The 20,014-nt window shown below is 39.3% G+C and overlaps 1 protein-coding gene across 2 annotated transcripts in view; it reads left to right on the top strand.

Annotated features, from left to right (window-relative positions):
* Window positions 1-20,014, top strand: part of PTPN13 (protein tyrosine phosphatase non-receptor type 13) — a 1,949,788-nt gene that overhangs the window by 1,654,692 nt on the left and 275,082 nt on the right. For both annotated transcript variants that reach the window (XM_044079819.1, XM_044079818.1), the window contains 2 exons: window positions 11,301-11,386; window positions 11,502-11,554. In XM_044079819.1, coding sequence (XP_043935754.1) covers window positions 11,301-11,386; window positions 11,502-11,554 — 139 coding nt within the window. The remainder of the gene's footprint in view (window positions 1-11,300; window positions 11,387-11,501; window positions 11,555-20,014) is intronic.

Genomic DNA, 20,014 nt, shown 5'->3' with positions numbered 1-20,014 from the left:
ATACCCCACTCGGACATCATAGATAAGCTATCCAGCCTAAATATAAACCCCTATGCCACAAGATGGGTCGCAAACTGGCTCAAAGACAGAACCCACAGAGTCAGAGTTGCTGGGGCCATGTCAGACTCGAAACTGGTCACAAGTGGCGTCCAACAAGGTTCTGTCCTGGGACCTCTCTTGTTCAGTATTTACTTTTCTGAGGTACAGGCCAATTTGAAATTGAATTTGAACAGGAAGATGCAGGGACAGATACAGTGTTTTTTTCTCTCAGATTTCTGATTCAAACTCAGAGGAGCGCTCAATTTCTTATTCTCCCTGTGGGGTTTCTCTTTCTCTGACACTATTGCTGAAAATATGCCAGTGTTTTCATTGTGAGAATACCGAGGTTAAAGAAAATACTATGTTGTTACAGAAGAATTTTCCAGAGCCTACACCCATTCTTCCTGTTCTGTCTGCTTTAGAGAATGTTTGCGTTACTGCATGCAGTTTTCCTGATAGACAGCTGCCCCTAAAAAAAGCAGTTGGGATGTATAATGTTCCTCAGTCTTCAACATTTATATACACTATACACAAACCTAACCCAGCAGTTATAGCTTTAGTTGATCTGACTGCTGCTAAGCACTTAGTTAATTCCACTCTTCCTGTTAAGGATGGGAAAATTGGTTAAAGGTATGGGGAAAAAAGTGTACACTTCTGCAACTTTGATTTTCAGAATTCTGAAGGCACATATGTTAGTTTGTTCTGACAAATTGTGAAAGTATGAGGAACTTTTTATCGCAGTTTATTCTTGTGAGGAAAAATCTGTCTTAAGTGACTTATTTCTTGTATTTCACCGGTCACTACTCATTATGTACAGTGTGTATATGACTGTTGGGACTTCTTCTAGGACTATGGCCACTGGTACTATTTTGAGGAGGTTTGCATGGCTGCAGTCACAGAACCTCATAGATGATGTTAAAATGAGATTTAAATTCTCCCTTGGACAGAGATTTAGTGTTAGGTCCCTCTGCTGCAGAGGTGATCAAAAAGTGTGATGAAAATGTCAAGTTGATCCAGAGAATCTTTAAGATTTTCAGCCCTCCTTTTCCAAATTTTCCAAGGGATTTTCTATCTCCTCATCCAGTTGTGCAAAAAAAAGAATAAACAGTATCAGCAAAATATAAGTAGACAGATGTTTAAGAAGAAATGGCAAGGGGGTCCCAGAAAGAAGTCTTGAACCTCCCAAACCAAAGACAGTTCAACTAGTCTGAATGGCAGTTCGAGACCTTGTGACCCCCCCCCAGCCTGGCCCATTTTTTTCTTCCAGAAAGTCTTAATCTCCATTTTTCTCTTTGGCAACAGATTACTTCAGACAAATGGGTTCTGAAAGTCATTCATCAAGGTTACAGATGGCAGTAGGAGGAAATTCCTCCCTTCCAGGGGGTCATTCCTCATCCTCCAGATCAGACTCTTTTTATTTCGACCGGTTCTTCATCACATTCTGTCCGAAGGAGTGATAAAACCAGTTTCTCTTTTCCAGGTCAGGAATTGTTTTTATTCAAGGATGTTCCTTGTGCAAAGAAAGAAAATGTTTGGAGACCAGTCCTGGATCTTTCTTTCCTAAACACGTTTGTGATTGTGCCAAAATTCAAAGCAATGTAATTTTATAACCTGTTACATCATCTTTCTCTTTCAGGTTTCCCGGTAACACTAGACTTAAAAGATGCTTTATATGGATATTCATCCAGACTTCTCTTTCTCTGCCTTACCCTTTGGTTATCCATTGCACCAAGAGTTTTCACAAAGTTTCTACCTCCTGATGTCCTTCCTTGTCACTACTGGAGTATTCTTTAAACTTGGGATATCCTGCTAAGAATAACCTAATTTCCAGCCAGCATACAAAAGCCTTTACAGCTTCTCAGCATCGTATGTCAAATGTATATCCTATGCTCAAGGCATAAGGTACATATTATTTGATGTGCAGAAACCTAATCCTCAGAACAACTTTGCTACCAGCCCAAACACTGAATTCAGTCTCTATGCCATTCACTGAACTGGTTCATCTACAAAGCCTCATATGGATAAGTACACCGTTGGGTCCCTTCCTATTTCTTCCTCCTTATATGTTGTGTCTGTGTCATCCAGAGAGGGAAAATATGAGCGTGGGAGGCAGATTCCCCAAAAAGACAGACACAAGTGCCTTTTTTGTTTGGGTGCTATGCATGACCATACTCAGCGTACTATCTGTCAGGCTTTTTTCACTAAGACACTCCATAGTTGTTTGTCTTCCCTCTCTATTTTTCTGGAAAACCCGCATCTGAAATCACTGACCCAGTGTACCATGGCTGAATCCGCCCACCCTGAAGTTCAGCCACTTCTTAAGAAAAAATGCTAAAAAGCATGTATTGAATCTGCTGATGCTGTCCAGCATCTAATGGGCATCTCTCTCAGGTTGGCTGAAGAACCTGAATACAGGCCTGCAATGCCTCTGGTTCCCTATGCTGCAACCCGTGGAAGGCTAACACGGAAGTGTCTACTTGCGCATCAACTGAAGTTGTGCATGCATCTGGTACAGATGTTAAGGGAGAACCATGGCTGCTAATATCTGAAGGGCCTTGAGGGATTCCTCAAATTTTAGTCAGGGAAAAGGTGCCTAATACACTTCTTGAATCCAGACAGGGCTCTGACCCTCCTAGATTTGTCAAGGCAGATGCTCCTGTAAAAACGTCAGAATTGTGTACTGTTAATTGTTGCTTGACTAATTTTATATCATCGCTGGCTGACTTCAGAGTTGAGCACTGTTATTTTTGCTTCACTGTATAGTTTTTCAGATCTCTGCTGAAGGTATTTCCCCCCACCTCCCCCTATTTCTGCTGTGTCTTAAGTTGGTATAACTGGTTTTACATCCTGTGTGTTATCTGACTACCTCAAGGATTACTTGCATAAAATTAGACCCTGTTAGTAACAGCCTGCATATCATTGCTGGAGCCTTCCTGTGTCTTGACAGAGTACTCTTCAAACTATCTGGAGACATACAGAGCTAAATATATTTTTCTGGCACTTCAGAGTTGTGTACTGTTAATTGTTGCTTGACTAGTTTTATATCATTGCTGGCTGACTTCAGAGTTGTGAACTGTTATTTTTGCTTCACTGTATAGTTTTTCAGATCTCTGCTGAAGATGTTTTTCCCCACCTCCCCCTATTTCTGCTGTGTCTTAAGTTGGTATAACTGGTTTTACATCCTGCGTGTTATCTGACTATCTCAAGGATTACTTGCATAAAATTAGACCATGTTAGTAACAGCCTGCATATCATTGATGGAGCCTTCCTGTGTCCTGACAGAGTGCTCTTCAAACTATCTGGAGATACACAGAGCTAAGTATATTTTTCTGGCACTTCAGAGTTGTGTACTGTTAATTGTTGCTTGACTAATTTTATATCATAGCTGGCTGGCGTCAAGAGTTGTGCACTGTTATTTTTGCTTCACTGTATAGTTTTTCAGATCTCTGCTGAAGGTGTTGTTTTTCCCCTACCCACCCTCCCTGTTCCTGTCTTGTTGTTTAAATTTGGAGGCTTTTGCAGTTGCCCACCCCCATTGTAGATTTTATGTGAGACACTCCCCCCAGTCCCATCTCTTTATCTCATTCTACCTAATAGACTCCTGCACTTGTTTTTAGTTATTTTTAATTTAATTGCTTTTTTTTTTAAACTGTTTGGTCTAACATTGCTACATACTCAAGTGTGCTAGCTTGCACTGCATTTGAATTGTTTTTACTGCTGTTTTAGCTACTTTTCTGTATAAAAAAAGTCTAAGCCTGTTTCCTACCTTTCCTTTAGCTAGTGTAGTCCAGATTCAGATTTGCAGTATCCAGGATTGTATGTAAGCTTCTGAGCCCCCCCAAGCTTTCTGTGTTGGAGGGAAGCCTTTTAGCCTATCAGTTTGAGTGGTAAGCACTAGGTAACCTATCTACCACATAAGGAGTGGTTCTGGCCCAGAAGTTGTAGTTATGGCCGTTTGGGCAGTTTTTCCATCTCTCTCAACTTTCTGATTTAAAAGCCCACATTTGCACTTGTTCCCCCCCTTTCCTGTAACTAGTTCAGTCCAGATACAGATTCTTAGTTTTAGCACTTGAATTTGCTTATTCGTGATCAGCACTTGTTAAGAACTTGTAAGCACTAAATAAGCTACTAATTATTCCAGCACTCAAGATTCCTCATTACCTAGAGGAAAATAGTTTTGGTTCTTACTTTCCTCACTTGTTAGAGAAAAACAGCTCTTGTACTCACTTTCCTCACTTATCTAGAGGAAAATAGTTTTTTATTCAGGCATGTCCAAGGGTCAGCTCCCAGTGTTCTATCCTGTCTATCTGATGAATCTGGGCATCTTGGGGCAATGTAGAAATTGCCTCATGTACACAGACAACCCTTTCCTCCTACCACCCAACACTACAACCTGTGAGAGATGCACTTATCTAGCCAAACTGGAGGTAAAGCTCTTTCCAACCAAGACTGAACTTGACAGTTATGAGGAGAAGGTAAACATTTGCACCACACCACACTCATCACATAGTCTCACTAAATCTACACCACCAAAATCCACACAAAGAAACACAAAAACATTCGTGGAGGCTGTCAATAATAATCTGCTCAAGCAACAGAGACCTCCAAAGCAGAAATGCAAGCAGCCTCCATCCCCCCCAACACAACCCAAATGACACATAGCCTGCAGACTCAGTGCACCACTCAACCACAGCCAATAAGGCAAAACAACATACCCAACACACTAGTCATAGGTGACTCTATAGTCAGGCACACTGATGTCCCACTCACCAGGCTAAACAAGTTGAAAGTTACTGTCAGCTGCCTGTCGGGTGCCAGGATCCGCCATATAACCCACGCACTCAGGTCATTCCACAACAAGTACAAATATGACTCTGTCATTGTCCCTGTTGGTGTGAACAACCTGAGATGTACCTCCCTGGACTGCATGAAAAGAGACATGGAAGAGCTCTTCGATCTTGTAGCCCAGGCAGGTATGACCCTAGCCCTGAATAGCATTCTGCCATCACCTAGAATGATACTGCAGTACAAGGACAAAATGATTGACTTCAACAATTGGCTAAGCTTCTGGCATCATTCTAAAGGATCCAGTATCTGTCTGCTTGGGATGACATGGTTGGCAGACCACGATGCTTTGCCAGAGATGGCCTGCACCTGTCACCCCTGGGATTCCGGATACTGGCTAAGGTTCTTGCCACCCCTATAGTGCATTTTTTAGGCAAGGTTGAAATGATAAATTCACCACCGTAACAGGAGCAGGCAAGCAAAAACAGAGGGTGATGCTACTCAATGCTAGAAGTCTAAATCTCAAAATGCACTCACTCAAGGCACTCCATAAAATGGAGAACATTGATATCTGTGCAGTGACTGAGACCTGGTTCAAGGCTCCAGAGAGCACCCCTGCACTACCAGGCTATAACTCATACCACACTTTTCGGCCATGTAACCTGGACCGGAACACCAAAGGCGGAGGTATGTCCATATTCATTAAGGATATCCATGCCTCCAGGCTAGTTGCTCAGCATAATGCATCCGAGGTTGTCCAAGTGCAACTAACCCTGGGCAAAACTGCAATCCAAATTGTAGCTTGCTACAGATCCCCCACCATGCCCCAGGATTCCCACTCCTCTTTTCTTGATGTACTGGAAAATATTAGGGTTCAACCAAACACCCTAATAATGGGCGATTTCAACTATGCCACCATTAACCGGGAAAATTACTCATGTACCAACTCCTTCACTCAACACTTTCTGGAATTCATAAACTCCAATGCCCTGGATCAACTTATCCACACCCCCACCAGGGGCAACAGTATCCTAGGTCTAGTCATTACCAACATGAGTGACCGGTGTTCCACACCTGAAGTCAACGCCTCATTGGTCCGATCCGACCATAAACTTATCACCCTAGATATTCACATCCTGCCCCCACTCCCCATTAAGGAAACCACATTAAAAAATTTCTCCAAAGCCAACTTCATGCTTCTTAAGACAGAAGTGGTGAACTTCTTGACACCCATGTAGATGGACAGTACAGTTACGACTACTGAATTCTACACAATTGCACTTTATAAGCACTTACACGAGTGCATGGATCGTGCTATCCCAAACAGAACTAATATGCTATCCTCCAAAAAAAGGAAGCCAATCTGGTGGTACCCAGCCATAAACAAATTGTACAACAGAAGGAAGAAACTGTTGCAAAAGAGAGTAAAATCCCATGAGTGGAGGAGCTCCCTGGTCAGCCTCAGTAAGAAGCTGTGATCCCTGATAAAATCCTCCAAAGCTAGTTACAAAAACAAAATTGGCACTGATTCTAAAGACAACCACAAAAGCATTCTATAGCTATGTCAAGAATCTCAATGGCAACACTCAGATCTGCTCTGAGTTACAGCACAATGGCACTAAATGTGCAGACCCAACTGATGTTGCCAACATCCTGGCAGATAGGTTCATTGCTAACTTTACCCCCCTCTCACCCCCTGAAGGGCCCATCTCCATACCGGAAGAATGCAAAGTTCCTGTAATCACGGCTGCACAGGTAAAAACCACACTCTCCAAAGCCAAGAACGCAGCATCCATGGGACCAGACAACATCCCAGGCTGCGTTCTACGTGAACTACAGAAAAAACTGGCACCCCACCTAAGTACCATGTTCAATCATAGCCTCACCTCAGGCTTTGTGCCCACTGAATGGTGCACAGCGACGGTTATCCCAGTCCACAATGGGGAGCAACCATGTACCCCGGGAACTACTGCCCCATTAGCCTGACGAGCCTGGTCTGCAAGGCCATGGAACGTATCGTCATGGAACTCATAAACAAAGACATTGGTAATCTCCAAACTCTGGACCCCACCCAGTTCAGGTTTGTAAAAGGCAGATCATGTCTCCTAAACCTAATAGACTTCTTTTAAGCAGTCACCAAAGCCATAGACGAGGGTAAGGTGGTTCACACAGCCTATCTAGATCTTGCCAAGGCTTTCGACACCATCCCCCACTCTGGAATTATAGATAAACTCACTAAACTAGGTATAAATCCCTATGTCACAAGATGGGTTGCCAACTGGCTCACTGACATAACCCACACTGTGAAAGCAGCAGACTCCAAATCCGACTTCAGACCTGTGACAAGTGGAGTACCACAGGGTTCAGTCCTGGGTTCTCTCCTGTTTGGTATCTACTTCTCTGAAGTACAGGCTAACACAGAAGGGCTTTGGCTAACGAAGTTTGCAGATGACTGCAAACTAGGAGCCATAATTGAAACAACTAACGATGTGGACATCCTACAAAAGGGCCTCACTGAGACAGATGCCTGTTGTCAAAGCCATGGCGTCAAGCTCAATGCCAAAAAGTGCATTGTCATCCCCTTTGGTAAAAACTCTGTACCCATGAACTACAACATAGGCGGTAGTATACTTAACACCGAAAGTGTGATAAGAGACCTTGGGACACAGGTGGACAGTAGTCTCTCCTTTGATAATCACATTGCCACAGTAGTCAGGAAATCCTTGTACGTGGCACACCTCATCACAAAAGGTTTCTCATCCAGAAAAAAAGAGGTCATTGTTCCCCTCTGCTCATTACTCATTAGACCCATTATAGAGTACAACTCCCCTTTTGGTATGTACCTCACATGACATCTACAACAACTGGAAATGCCGCAGAAATACCTTACAAAGAGGATTACCGGCCTCAAACAGATGCCCTATGCAGACTGTCTCAAAAAACTCCAACTTTACTCCGTCGCATATCGCCTACTCAGAGGTGATCTCTGCCTAACATGCAAAGTTATGTCAAAGCCAAAGCTGTTGGACATGCTCCACTTAAAGAAATCCCAATACCTCCGAACTACACGCTCTAGGGACCTAAACCTTGTCACCACAATAAACAGAACATGCCGGACGGATAGATTCCTGTCCCAGAGACTTCCCATACTCTGGAATAAACTACCTATCTAAAGCAAGCAAAGCTGCTCATTAGCACTCTTCAAGAAAAATCTTTGACGATTGGATGGGAAATAAGAAATTCACCCCGGGGATCACTTCTGTGGCTCCGCTCGACAGTGGCACAGGAAAATAATTTTCTTTGGTGCCAAAAGCCAGGGTACCTTTTTGGCTGGGCTTGTATAGGCCCTAGGGCCAATAGCCTAGTACCTACCTGTGAACCTATGAAAAAGAAAGTGAAAACCGAACATGTGGCTACTGTAGCTATGGATCCTCACAAGGAATAGGAGGACTTTACTCGAGGGCTGTTTAATTCTCGTATGGCTCTGAATCTACCATAAGGTTTATCTTTCACTGCGGCTGCTGCCCCCTGCTCATCCACCCTAAGTGAACATGGGATTCTGCTTCTTCTGATGAGGAGTTGGACTCTGGTGAAGAATCCTTTGCGTGTTCTTCCCAAATGTACTCTCCTTTGGCATTAGGGTATGATGAAGAGGATTCTTTGTCCCCTGACTCTTCCATTGTGGAATTTTCCTTTGGGGATACAGTGGTTCATATGACAGAATACATTAAAGGGATTGTTCACAAGGATCACATGTTCAAAAAAGGTACTGTGAACTTATGAAATGGACTCACTCAGACAATCTGCAGTCCCTCCAGTCTTAGTTGCCTTGTTTGACACTTTTGCAGCAGCTTCTCAGGCTCCTGTCTCTCCACCCTCCAGCCCCTAAGAAGCTAGGCAGATTTTGTAAAGTAAAAAATAAGAAGCACACTGCTATCAGAGGTCAGTTGTAAAACAAAATCACTCACAGGAAAAACGAAATAACCAACAACCAGGGCTGAATTTTACACATTTATTCAGCAGTAAGTGCTTTTGTGCTTAATACACTTCATCAGACCATAAAATAACAGAGCAGTACAACCACCTTATATACACATTAAAAACAAATTAAAATCAATTAACTAATTAATTACCATGACAGCACTAATCAATTAATGACAGAGTTTACAAGCGTTCTAGGCTGGTCTTAAGGGATCATTAGTCCAAAACCCTTATCTGCCTGTAGTACAGTTATCCAGTTCAATTCATTACTTTCTGTTCTATCATTAATAGACCCTCCCCTAATGTCTATATATGCCAGTTGTAAAACCATAAACTCAAGGCTATGTCCTGCGTTCTTTTAATATGTTTATTAAAAGCATTCTAGTTCACATCTCTACTTACTTGTAGTATCATAAAAAGGAATTGGCCATTTTTTATTGGCTGATGAGAGTGTTCAGAACATAATGGGAGAATCTCTGCACTTTTGCTTTAGAAATGGGTTATCTTTGAAATGGAGGTTGTGTTATAAGACAACAGCTAAAAATGTTACATCTGAGTGGGTGGGAACCTTTCCATGCTACGATTGCAAAGCCTGTAGCTCCATCTAAAAAAAATAATTATTTTGTACATCCTGATACTGGGATTAAGTATGCACCTAAGTTATATGCAGACTGCAGAAGTAAAGACCCTGTCTATTTAGCAACCTGTAAGAACTGTAGCTCATTTTATGTAGGAAAAACTAATTAGTGTCTTAAAGATAGAGTGCTTGAGCACCTTGGGGAAATATGTAGCGATATGAACTTGAATGCTCTTAATAAACATATTATAAAAAAGTACAGGACTTCACTTTGAGTTTATGGTTTTACAGCTGACATATATAGACATTCGGGGAGGCTTATTAATGATAGAACAGAAAGGAAACAGTGGGAGGGAATATGTATGGCTCCCAAATATGCAACATAGTCTAGTAGATTTAGAATTTTCACTCAGAAGCATTTGCATAGGTATTTTTATACTCTAAGCAGACTCTAAATAATTTTTCCTCAGATAGATTGCTAATGTTGGAGGAGTGATGTGGAAGAAAGAAGTAACTGGGAGCATATGTTTTGGGAGTGTAATGAGTTGGCAGACTAAAAATTTCCTACAGAGTAGTAGCAAATAGGTATAACTAAGAAAATGATTATTTTGAGCTTGGATACAGGACCTGAATTGTGTAGACATAGGCCTTGTTAAGTTTAATTCTGGTAGCTGACAAAAAAAAACATTTACTATAAAATGGAAATCAAAATCTAAACCAACTGTTTTTTGAAGTAAACAAAGAGGTAAAAACAGTATACCCACACAGAAACACGACTGGCTCCGGTTAATAACCACGACCACTGTAAAAGTTAAACAAAATTTAATCATAAAATAATCATAGGGTGAGCACTTTCGCAATGTTAAAATTGCTTCTTCAGACCATATTCAGAGTCAAAGTACACTACATTAAATGGTAACAATAATACAAACAATTATTCAATCAACCAATGAATAACCATTCATCCTTTCACATGTCTGAAACTAACTGTCACAGGATACACTGCAATATTTCATTCATGACTCTAATCATTCATTGAGATATAATCATAAAAACAGTAAAATAAAACAAAAGTATCCCTTCCCATTTGGAGATCGGACAGTGCTGCCTGGCTCAACCTCTTTGCATCTCTTATGCAGATAGACTACTCCCTCCACCCACCAATCAACCCTTTTTTAAAGAATTCAAGGGTGGTACTGCCCTTCTCTTCCCATTATTAATTGAGCACAGTCCAGCAGAATAACAAGAGATCATCCATCTTTTTGTTGTTAACCAAATAAGAATTTATTTTTGTTCTGTCATGCTTTTCATTTTATGTTATCAAAAAAACTTGGATCTAGTACTAATACAGTGATACCTCATTGGTCAATAATCCTTTGCTTTTGTCATTGTACAAGATTGTGTTCTTCTTCCAGCTTAACTCATTAGTTAAAATTTCTGGGTCCACCATCTCCTAAAGTGCATATAAAATTTTCATGTGGAAAAGAATGGCTGCTACTTTGACAAAGAGGTAGACAAGCAAAATGTTCAGAAATTTGTAAAAAGTTGACACAACAAATTCGGCACAAAAAGGAGGACACTACTTTGCATTTGGCAATAACTAATGGCAGAAAAAAATGCTCGTTAACCAGAGCAGAACGGTGATCGATATGGACTCATTTTAGAAGAAACTAGATTTTACCAGTTTTTTACTTGTGTATACGTAACAGTTGCTTTTTATAAATGTTTATTTTGCTTATGTATTCACAGTTTAAAATAACAGTTTGCTTATTAAACTTGTGGCCACAGTGTCCTAGCTGTATTTTAGGTGGGCATACATGCATAGCGCCATAGAAATATATAAAGTGAAATATATTGTCATGTTTTCATATTTCCTAAATAAAGTTATTCTTTACCTGTGTTTCTATTACCCTGATAGGTGATGAAGTTAAACACCCAAAAGTGGATGACAGATCTGAAGACACAGACTGTGATGGGGCATCTCTTCCAGAAGATTCTCCAGAGGTATTATGTCAGAAAAATCTTTGGAATCAAGATAATACATTCTATGTAAAGTATTATTTATTTATTTAATTGTAAGGATGTGTGGATGCATGTTATATTTTGTGTACTCCCATAGGCATCAAGGATACATGAGAACAAAGATATGGAGGAAGAGCTGACACCACAGAGGTAAGTGTATTTAAATACTTAGTGCATGGTTAAAATCCCACTCTGACTTTCCTTCTCTTTACTACTTTTATTGGTTCCACCTCCTGCTGACCCGTTACACTCAAGGACCTATCAAATACATGCAGCTGCTCATTAATTCCCTTTATCACAGTGTGGAGACAGATTCTACAGTCCCCCACCCCCCTCCAGACACAAGACTTAAATATTATAGAACTTAAATTGAAGTTTGAGTGCTTGTCAGTACGGCCCTATGTCAACTGGTGCCCTAGGCAAAAGGGCTCCACGGTGCCCCCCACCGCACTACTTGGTGCCCCCATCCTGGTCTACCTACATCAAATAAATACTGGAAAAGCACCCCTGCTAGACCGGCACCCTAGGTGACCGCCTAGTTGGCCTATGCCTAAGGCCGGCTATGGTGCTTATCACTTTATATCCCAACTCCAGCTTGTAAGGCTGACTGGGCCCATTATGCATATATTTTGTGTATAGTTTCACTGATCTGCACCATGGGTCACTGTTGGTATTCCATAAACCACACATTTCACCATCAAAGAAGGCAAGGTGGTAATCTGCTATCAAATCCTGTCTGGTTGGTTCTTCTGCACCAAAGCTCAGTATATAAATCCAGGTTGCTGGAATCCATGTCATGACAGCTGAAACTTTCCAATATTGGGAACTGGATATATTTTTTAAAACTTAATATTGTTTTTATTTATAAAACGTGGACATCTTGCTGTATATGTAGCGTGTGTCTCACAAGCCTTATCATCTTCATTAACAGGTTTGTTTGTGACTAGAAGCATTTTGCTTCTTGTAATTTGTTTGCTGTTTTAATTGTCTAAGTTCAGCTTCTCTTAATGTGTCTCCTTTTTTGTGTGTGGTGCTGTACCATTCATAAGTAAGACTCAGTAAAGAGTTGCATAATATCATTCTTTCATAAGTAGTGAACGCAGTTACCTAACAAATGCAGAATGGTTCAGAATGGTGAAAGATGTTCAAATGCAAGTGAACTTGGATTTATACATTTGATTTTATGTAGCAGTGTGCATTCCTTTTAGGTTTGGCACTTAGAAAAGTTCTGCTGAACAATTGCAGATATGATGATGTGTTACCTGGAAACTGATTTGCAGCCATAGTGTATTAATATTTGAGGTCTTATTATTCTTAATTTCACTACGTATTTATAAATGGGCACTCTCATTATGTGAAGCATGATTATTTTATGTTTGACCCTTGCTAGTTTATTCTTTCATTCATTTTTGATACTTCCTTTATTCTGTTCAGTCACAATGTGACAAGCAGCAGTTGCAAGTCTTAGGTCCATTGCTTGATGGGACAACTTTGTATTGGAGACTTGCCTGCAGACTGTGTAGATATCTGAAGACAGTTTGTAGCATCAACAGTTCTCCTCCTGGCATGGCTTTAGAATGTGTTAGGAGACAGGTACCCAAGGCAAAACTCATACAGACCATGGACATTTCATTAAAACTCCAACGAGGAGACATCCCACACAAAAAGCCAAACCAGAGAGCAGAGCACTGTGAAGCAACAACATTAACTGCTACATTGCATTCCACCAGAAGCAACAACATTAATTGCTTCACTATGTGCCACCCAGCATTACACACAACCGTCCTACATTAAGCTTTTTTTCTCACTGTGCAGTCAGTTGTCTCTGCAGATGTAATATTCCCTCTGTTCCTTCACCTAATACATAACTTGTCTTCTTACTTACCATTTTCTGAATAAGTTTTATAAATAATTTGTAGTCATCATTTCTTAAAGGCTCCCATTTTTTAATGTTCTCTTTCTTGCCTTACACACACACACACACACATATATATATATATATATATATATATATATATATATATATATATATATATATATAAACTTAATATTTTTTCACACACCTTATCTCTCGTACTAAAATCAAACCATTAACTCATTACTTTAGTCATCACCTCTTTCTTTTTCTCAGTCATTTCTTTATAAAAACCTATTTACCATACCACCTGGACCTGATGCTATCAATATTTAACAAAAAAAAAAAAAAAAACACTTACAGACTTTTGCGAGTGTTTTTTTAACTTTTGTTTCTTTGGTTATGATTTGCACCAATGTCAAAGGTTGTGTGCCCTTTACGCTATCTGTATTTATTTCTTTTAAAACAAGTTCAAGTTGCATCTTACTTATCTTTTTAACCATATTGTTTACTGAATCTTTATTAAATTTTTTAACTTTCTGCTTCCTTTTTTCCTATGCGTGTCACTGTGCAAACTCCCTCTCATCATCATGTCTTCTTTTCATAACATCTTCCATCTTATTCCTCCATCAGACAGTCTGTCTTACATTTTTTACTTTTGACCTTTAATCCCCCCCAAAAAGAGAACTCACCTTCATTTTTTTCTTGTAAAATAAGTTTATAATTTTGTCTTTTCTATACACTTCTGATATAATAGTCTTTCTTTTCATTTAACTTCTTTCTCTTCTTCTACTGACATTTTTTTTCTATTCATATGTCTGTTTATTATACTTTTCCTTTTCTCTTTTGCAGTACTCTTTCTCTATTACTAAATAATCTGTTTACTTTTCCTTACATACGAGCCACCATTCTTCCCATGTTCTACAAACTGGTCTTTTTAGCCAGTGCTCATTTCATAAAGTTTTCACCTCTTTGTGAAATTCTTTTAACAACTTCTCCCATCAACTTTTTAGTTATTGTCCTCCTTTAACATATTTCTCACTGCCTCCAGTTTCTGTCCATACAAACTTCAAGCCTAATTATATTATTTCTATTTGTTTTTAAATTCCTCATTTTATGTGAACATTCTGTTATTTCTTATTTTTAATTAACCCCACTTTGTCTACATGTCCTAATGTCAGCAGCTGTTTTCATTGTTTACTTTCTTATATTACAGTTAACATTACCTATCAAGATTGTATCCATACCAGCAGTAACATGTTGATTTAATCAAACATAAACACACTTTCCTTACTGTTAGTATATGCTGTATGCAAACACAACTGTTAACCTCCATACTATTTTTACAGCTGATGTCACATAACAAGTATCTGCCCAGTATTTCTATAATTATAACTAGTAATTGCACTTCCATGTTAGCAACCTCTAATCATAATTCATTTCCAAAGCTTCAAACAATCCTACCTCATAATACTTCTGTGTGATGCTTTTGTTTTTTATGCAACAGTCTTATATCTTGTAAAAATATCAATTAACTGTCTGACACGATTTCAGTACTAAAAGCCACCTGACATCATTTTCTGGTATTGACATTAATAGCAAGTAATTTCCAATTATCTTTTCCCTTTTTTGCAACCTTATGTTTATTTAACTCTGTTATCAAATTGCTGCTTATTTCATGTGCAGTACACTCCTCTTCATCATTTTCATCATGAGTTAAAACATTATTTTACTAACTTAAATGTTATAGTCATTATCTACATTATTCTTATAATTTTCCATAGTTTGCATTCAGTTTTTCATTTTCAGGATTTGTAAGATTTGTAAGTTCACATCATTAGTTTGAACATGTTTTATTCACATCATCCCCCCCCCCAAATTGTAATTTCTTTCCCAGAGACTTTTAACTCTTTCACTTCTAGCTTAAGTGGAATTTCATGACTCCTGATACCTGCAGAATTGCTGCTTAAAACATTGTTCGCCTGAACAAAAATTCTGAGAATGCAGTTTCCCAACCGGGTCTATATTATGTTGCCAAAATGCAGATGCTCTTCATGTTTCACTGTTGCATTCATCACCTGCGGGTTATCCCTGCTGAGGTAGCCCTCGGCCGGCCCTAATACCAGAGTCAGTGTTTTTCTGCATCAGCTGCTTTTGCTTGGTGACTCATGTCAGGTCGTCAGTGCTATAAAGGAAGGCAGCCGACACCTTTACATCAGTCTTTCATGCCGTGGAGCCCGTAGCAGAAGCAGTTTGCAAGTGTGCCGGTTGGTCACTACCAGAGTTTGAGTTACAGCTAAAAACGTCTTAAACTAAGTACCCCATTGAGGATCCCTTTTTCTTGCACTAACCGATGTTCAAAAAAGTTAACAATTGTCTCGCCTGTGGATAGCAAATACCACAATGAGACTTCCATTCATACTGCGCCACTTGTTTAGGCCCAGTCCACGACATCCCTGTTGCCAGTTCTGTGCCTTCTTTAACGTGAGAACCATTAGTTGTAGAGGCTGTTATTGTAGCCAGGTATTTTCATATTCCGTCTTCACATTCTGAAATGGTGTCCGTCAGCCAACAATCCGTAGACATTCTGAAAAAACGTAAGGATAAAGATAGTGACAGACCACACAAGGCTAAGCCTTCCGACGTCTCTACCGCTAAGCAGGTCGTCATTTATCCAGAATTCAGTGAGGTGCCTTTGCAGTCCCTGATGCCTGATTCAGTAGCTTTGCAGGCCTGTACTGAGACCCTTTCGGAATCCGGTATGCTGCAGAAATCTTCTTCGTCTTCTGACCCTTTAGTTGTCTCTGCCTTGGTTGGGTCCGGAGCCGTGACGCAGGCACCAGATTCCAAGGAGGTTTTTTGCACTTCCGAATCTATGTAAAAAACGACGTCTTCTCCGACTATTTATATCAGACCGATGGATACTCTTAGGCCTAGAAGCAAGGCCACTTCTAGGAAAACTGCCTCTAGCCACCATTTTACTCCTGCTCGACCACCCCAAGCTTAAATGCTTAAAATGGCGGAGGATCTTATCACTCTTATCAGAGGTATTCAGCCCACAACTTTTAAAAGAAAAAGAGACTTTTCTCCTGAAATACTGACAGAACAGGATTCTGAGGAGTCTGATTATTCAGATTTTGAAGAGGAACAACAACCTCTGACTGCTTATGCGGATTCAGATGCAGAGGAATCCATTCCTTCTGCCTCCCCACCAGAAAATCACTAGATCTTAGCGTAATGAAGTGCAATCCTGGAGTTGATATATTTAAGTAGCAGGGGGTGTGGGGGGGTGCAGGGAGGCTTGCCCCCCTGCTTATACTTACTGGAAATTAATAGGGATTCTGTTGTTTAAAGTCAGTATATGTATTTTTTGTGTTTTCAGGCTTTTGAGTTTCAGGCTTATATTAATTCAGTCATATGAAGGGGAACCATATACATATATACACACACACATATATATATATATATATATATATATATATATATATATATATATATATATATATATATATATAGGGTCTATATTAGAAGACCGAATGTTTAGGAGATCGAACACCTAAACATCGATCTTCTAATATCGAAAACAAAAAACAGCAAATGGACGATTTAACACAGGGAAAGATTTCCCTTGGCCATTCGCCGGAGTTTGCTATTTCCTTACTGTTGAGCAATCTCGGAGTTGGTATATTTAGTTGGGGGGGATGTGGGATTTAATTTAGATGTAAAGTAATGTTTTTTGTATTGTGGCCGAGGGATGTGTTTCCCAGGGACATTCGAAGTTGTGCAGTTCGAAATTAGAAGATCGATGTTTAGGTGTTTGATCACATAAACATTGGGTCTTTTAATATAGACCCATATATATATATATATATATATATATATATATATATATACTTCCGAAAATGGGTCCGTGCACCTTTTAAACCGCGCAGTCTGTGTGTTGGTGTTGTATATATATATATATATATATATATATATATATATATATATATATATATATACACATACACACACACACACACACACACACACACACACACGATATAAAAAGTTTACACACCCCTGTTAAAATGCCAAGTTTTTGTGATATAAAAAAATGAGACCACAATAAATCATTTCAAAACTTTTCCCACCTTTAATGTGACCTATAGCATGTACAATTCAAGTGAAAAACAAACAAGTCTGTTAGGTGAAAAAATAAAAAATGTATAATAAGCTGGTTGTATAAGTATGCACACCCTTCAACTAATACTTTGTTGAAGCACCTTTTGATTTAATTACAGCATTCAGTCCTCTTGAGTAGGAGTCTATCAGCATGGCACATCTTGACTTGGCAATATTTCCCCATTTTTCCTTGCAAAAGCGCTGCACATCTGTCATATTGCAAGGGCATCTCTTGTGCACAGCCCTCTTCAGATAGGTGCTCTGGCTGGGCCATTCCAAAACTTTTGCATGTATGCTTGGGGTTATTGTCATGTTGAAAGGTGAAATTCTTCTTTTTCTTCAGCTTTCTAGCAGACACTTGAAGGTTTTGGGCCAAAAGTGACTGGTATTTGGAACTGTTCATAATTCCCTCCACCTTGACTAAAGCAACCCCAAAGCATAATTCTGCCACCACCATGCTTCACCGTGGGATGGTGTTCTTTTGGCAATGCAGAGTGTTGTTTTTGCACCAAAAGTACCTTTTTGAATTGTGGCCAAAAAGTTAACTTTGGTCTCATCAGACCATAACACATTTTCCCACATGCTTTTGGGAGACTTGATGTATTTTTTTGCAAATTTTAGCTGGGCTTGGGTGTTTTTCTGTGAAAGAAATTGCTTCCGTCCTGCAACCCTACCCCATAGCCCAGACATATGGAGGATATGGGAGATTGTTGTCACATATTGTACATGACTAGTACTTGCCAGGAATTCCTGCAGCTCCTTCAGTGTTGCTGTAGGTCTCTTGGCAGCCTCACTGACCAGTTTTCACCTTGTCTTTTCATCAGTTTTGGAGGGGCGTCCAGTTCTTTGCAACGTCACTGTTGTCCCATATTTTCTCCACTTTTTGATGAGTGTCTTCACTGTGTTCCACGGTATATCCAGTGCTGTGGAAATTTGTTTGTACCCTTCTCCTGACTGATACCTTTCAACAATGAGATCCCTTTGATGCTTTGTGAGTTCTGTGCGAACTGTGGCAACTGAGTACATGTCAGGAAAATCCTACTAGAACAGCTGAACTTTATTTGGGGTTAATCAGAGTCTCTTTAATTGATGACAGGTGTGCACCCAAGAAGAGTGAATGCTGCAATTAAATCAAAAAGTGCTTCAACAAAGTATTAGTTTAAGGGTGTGCATGCTTATTTCACCAGCTTATTGTACGTTTTTTTATTTTTTATATTTTTTCCCCTAATAGATTTGTTTGTTTTTCAGTTGAATTGTACAGGTTATAGGTCACATTATAGGTGGGAAAAGGTTTGAAATGTTTATTATGGTCTCATTTTTTTATATCACAAAAACCTAGCATCTTTATAGGGGTGTGTAAACTTTTTATATCCACTGTATGTATGTATGTATGCATATATATATATATATATATATATATATATATATATATATATATATATATATATATATGTATGGTCTATATCATGAAATCGAAAGACGTAAATGTCGAATACGTAATGGTCAACACCTATTTGTCAAAATACCTTAACATCGAAAGCAGTAAATATCGGAAAACAAAATACCAAAATGTTTTAGTTGGCCATTTCACGTACTCGACGTGAAATGTCAGTCACAAGTTGCTCAGTGTATGTAAATTAGTATTTGTGGATATTATGTTTTGATTACATTATAGTAAAATATAATGTATAAAACTGAAGATATCTTTAATAACATGGAAGTATCATGGTGTAAATTATTAAAACATAGCAGATTGTATAAATATAAGTATGTAGACTAGTTTGGTGTGCATAACCGTTATACCGGTAGCAGCTATGGCTAACGCTGACAAAACAGGACCGTGTGTGCGAGTGTGTGGATTCACAAAAGGGAAAGGATATGCTTGTGATTGAAGGATATCTGTACGTCTTAGAAAAGGTTGTGAAAAATAAGAGGTACTGGTGTTGTCGTTTAAAGCAAAGCCATAAGTGTAAGGGTAGGGCTGTAACAGAATGGAATGAGTTGTAGGACATTTTAGTGAAATCCACGGTACATCAGCATTTTCCAGATGCAACAGAGATAGATAAGTACATTGCCTGTAGAGCAACTCCTGCCCTGTTAGTTGACGATGTGTTGGCTAGTACTTCCTTGGAGAGTGTAGTCACATTACCTACACATAGGTCCCTGTTACAACATATGAATAGAGTAAGACGTAAAGGTCTTTTAATGAATGTAAAGCCTACTACTTGTCTATCTTCCATTTCGTTAGATGAATTTAAGCTAAAGGAATCTAGCTTTATTCAGGAACGAAAGGGGGATGTATATTCTAATTTGCATGTGTTGGTATTTGCCACTCAGGAAAACTTACTGGTTCTATGTGACAGTAAAATGTAATTCGTGGATGGTGTGTTTTTGACTAAGGGGAAGTTCTGTAGGCAGTTATATAGTATACATGCCATCATGGATCGTAATAATAACAGAAAATTTGTACCTTTATTATATGCACTAATGAAAAAGAAATCCTTTATAAAGTGTATAATTTTATGTGGGATTGCTTGCTTAAATTATACACACGGTTGAACTTAACACCAAAAGTGAGGTTCCTATTATGC

This window comes from Protopterus annectens, chromosome 8.part0 (assembly GCF_019279795.1).
Source record: "Protopterus annectens isolate FY-2018-M chromosome 8.part0, PAN1.0, whole genome shotgun sequence".
Lineage (NCBI taxonomy): Eukaryota > Metazoa > Chordata > Ceratodontiformes > Protopteridae > Protopterus > Protopterus annectens.
This window is presented reverse-complemented; position numbering and strand designations above follow the sequence as displayed.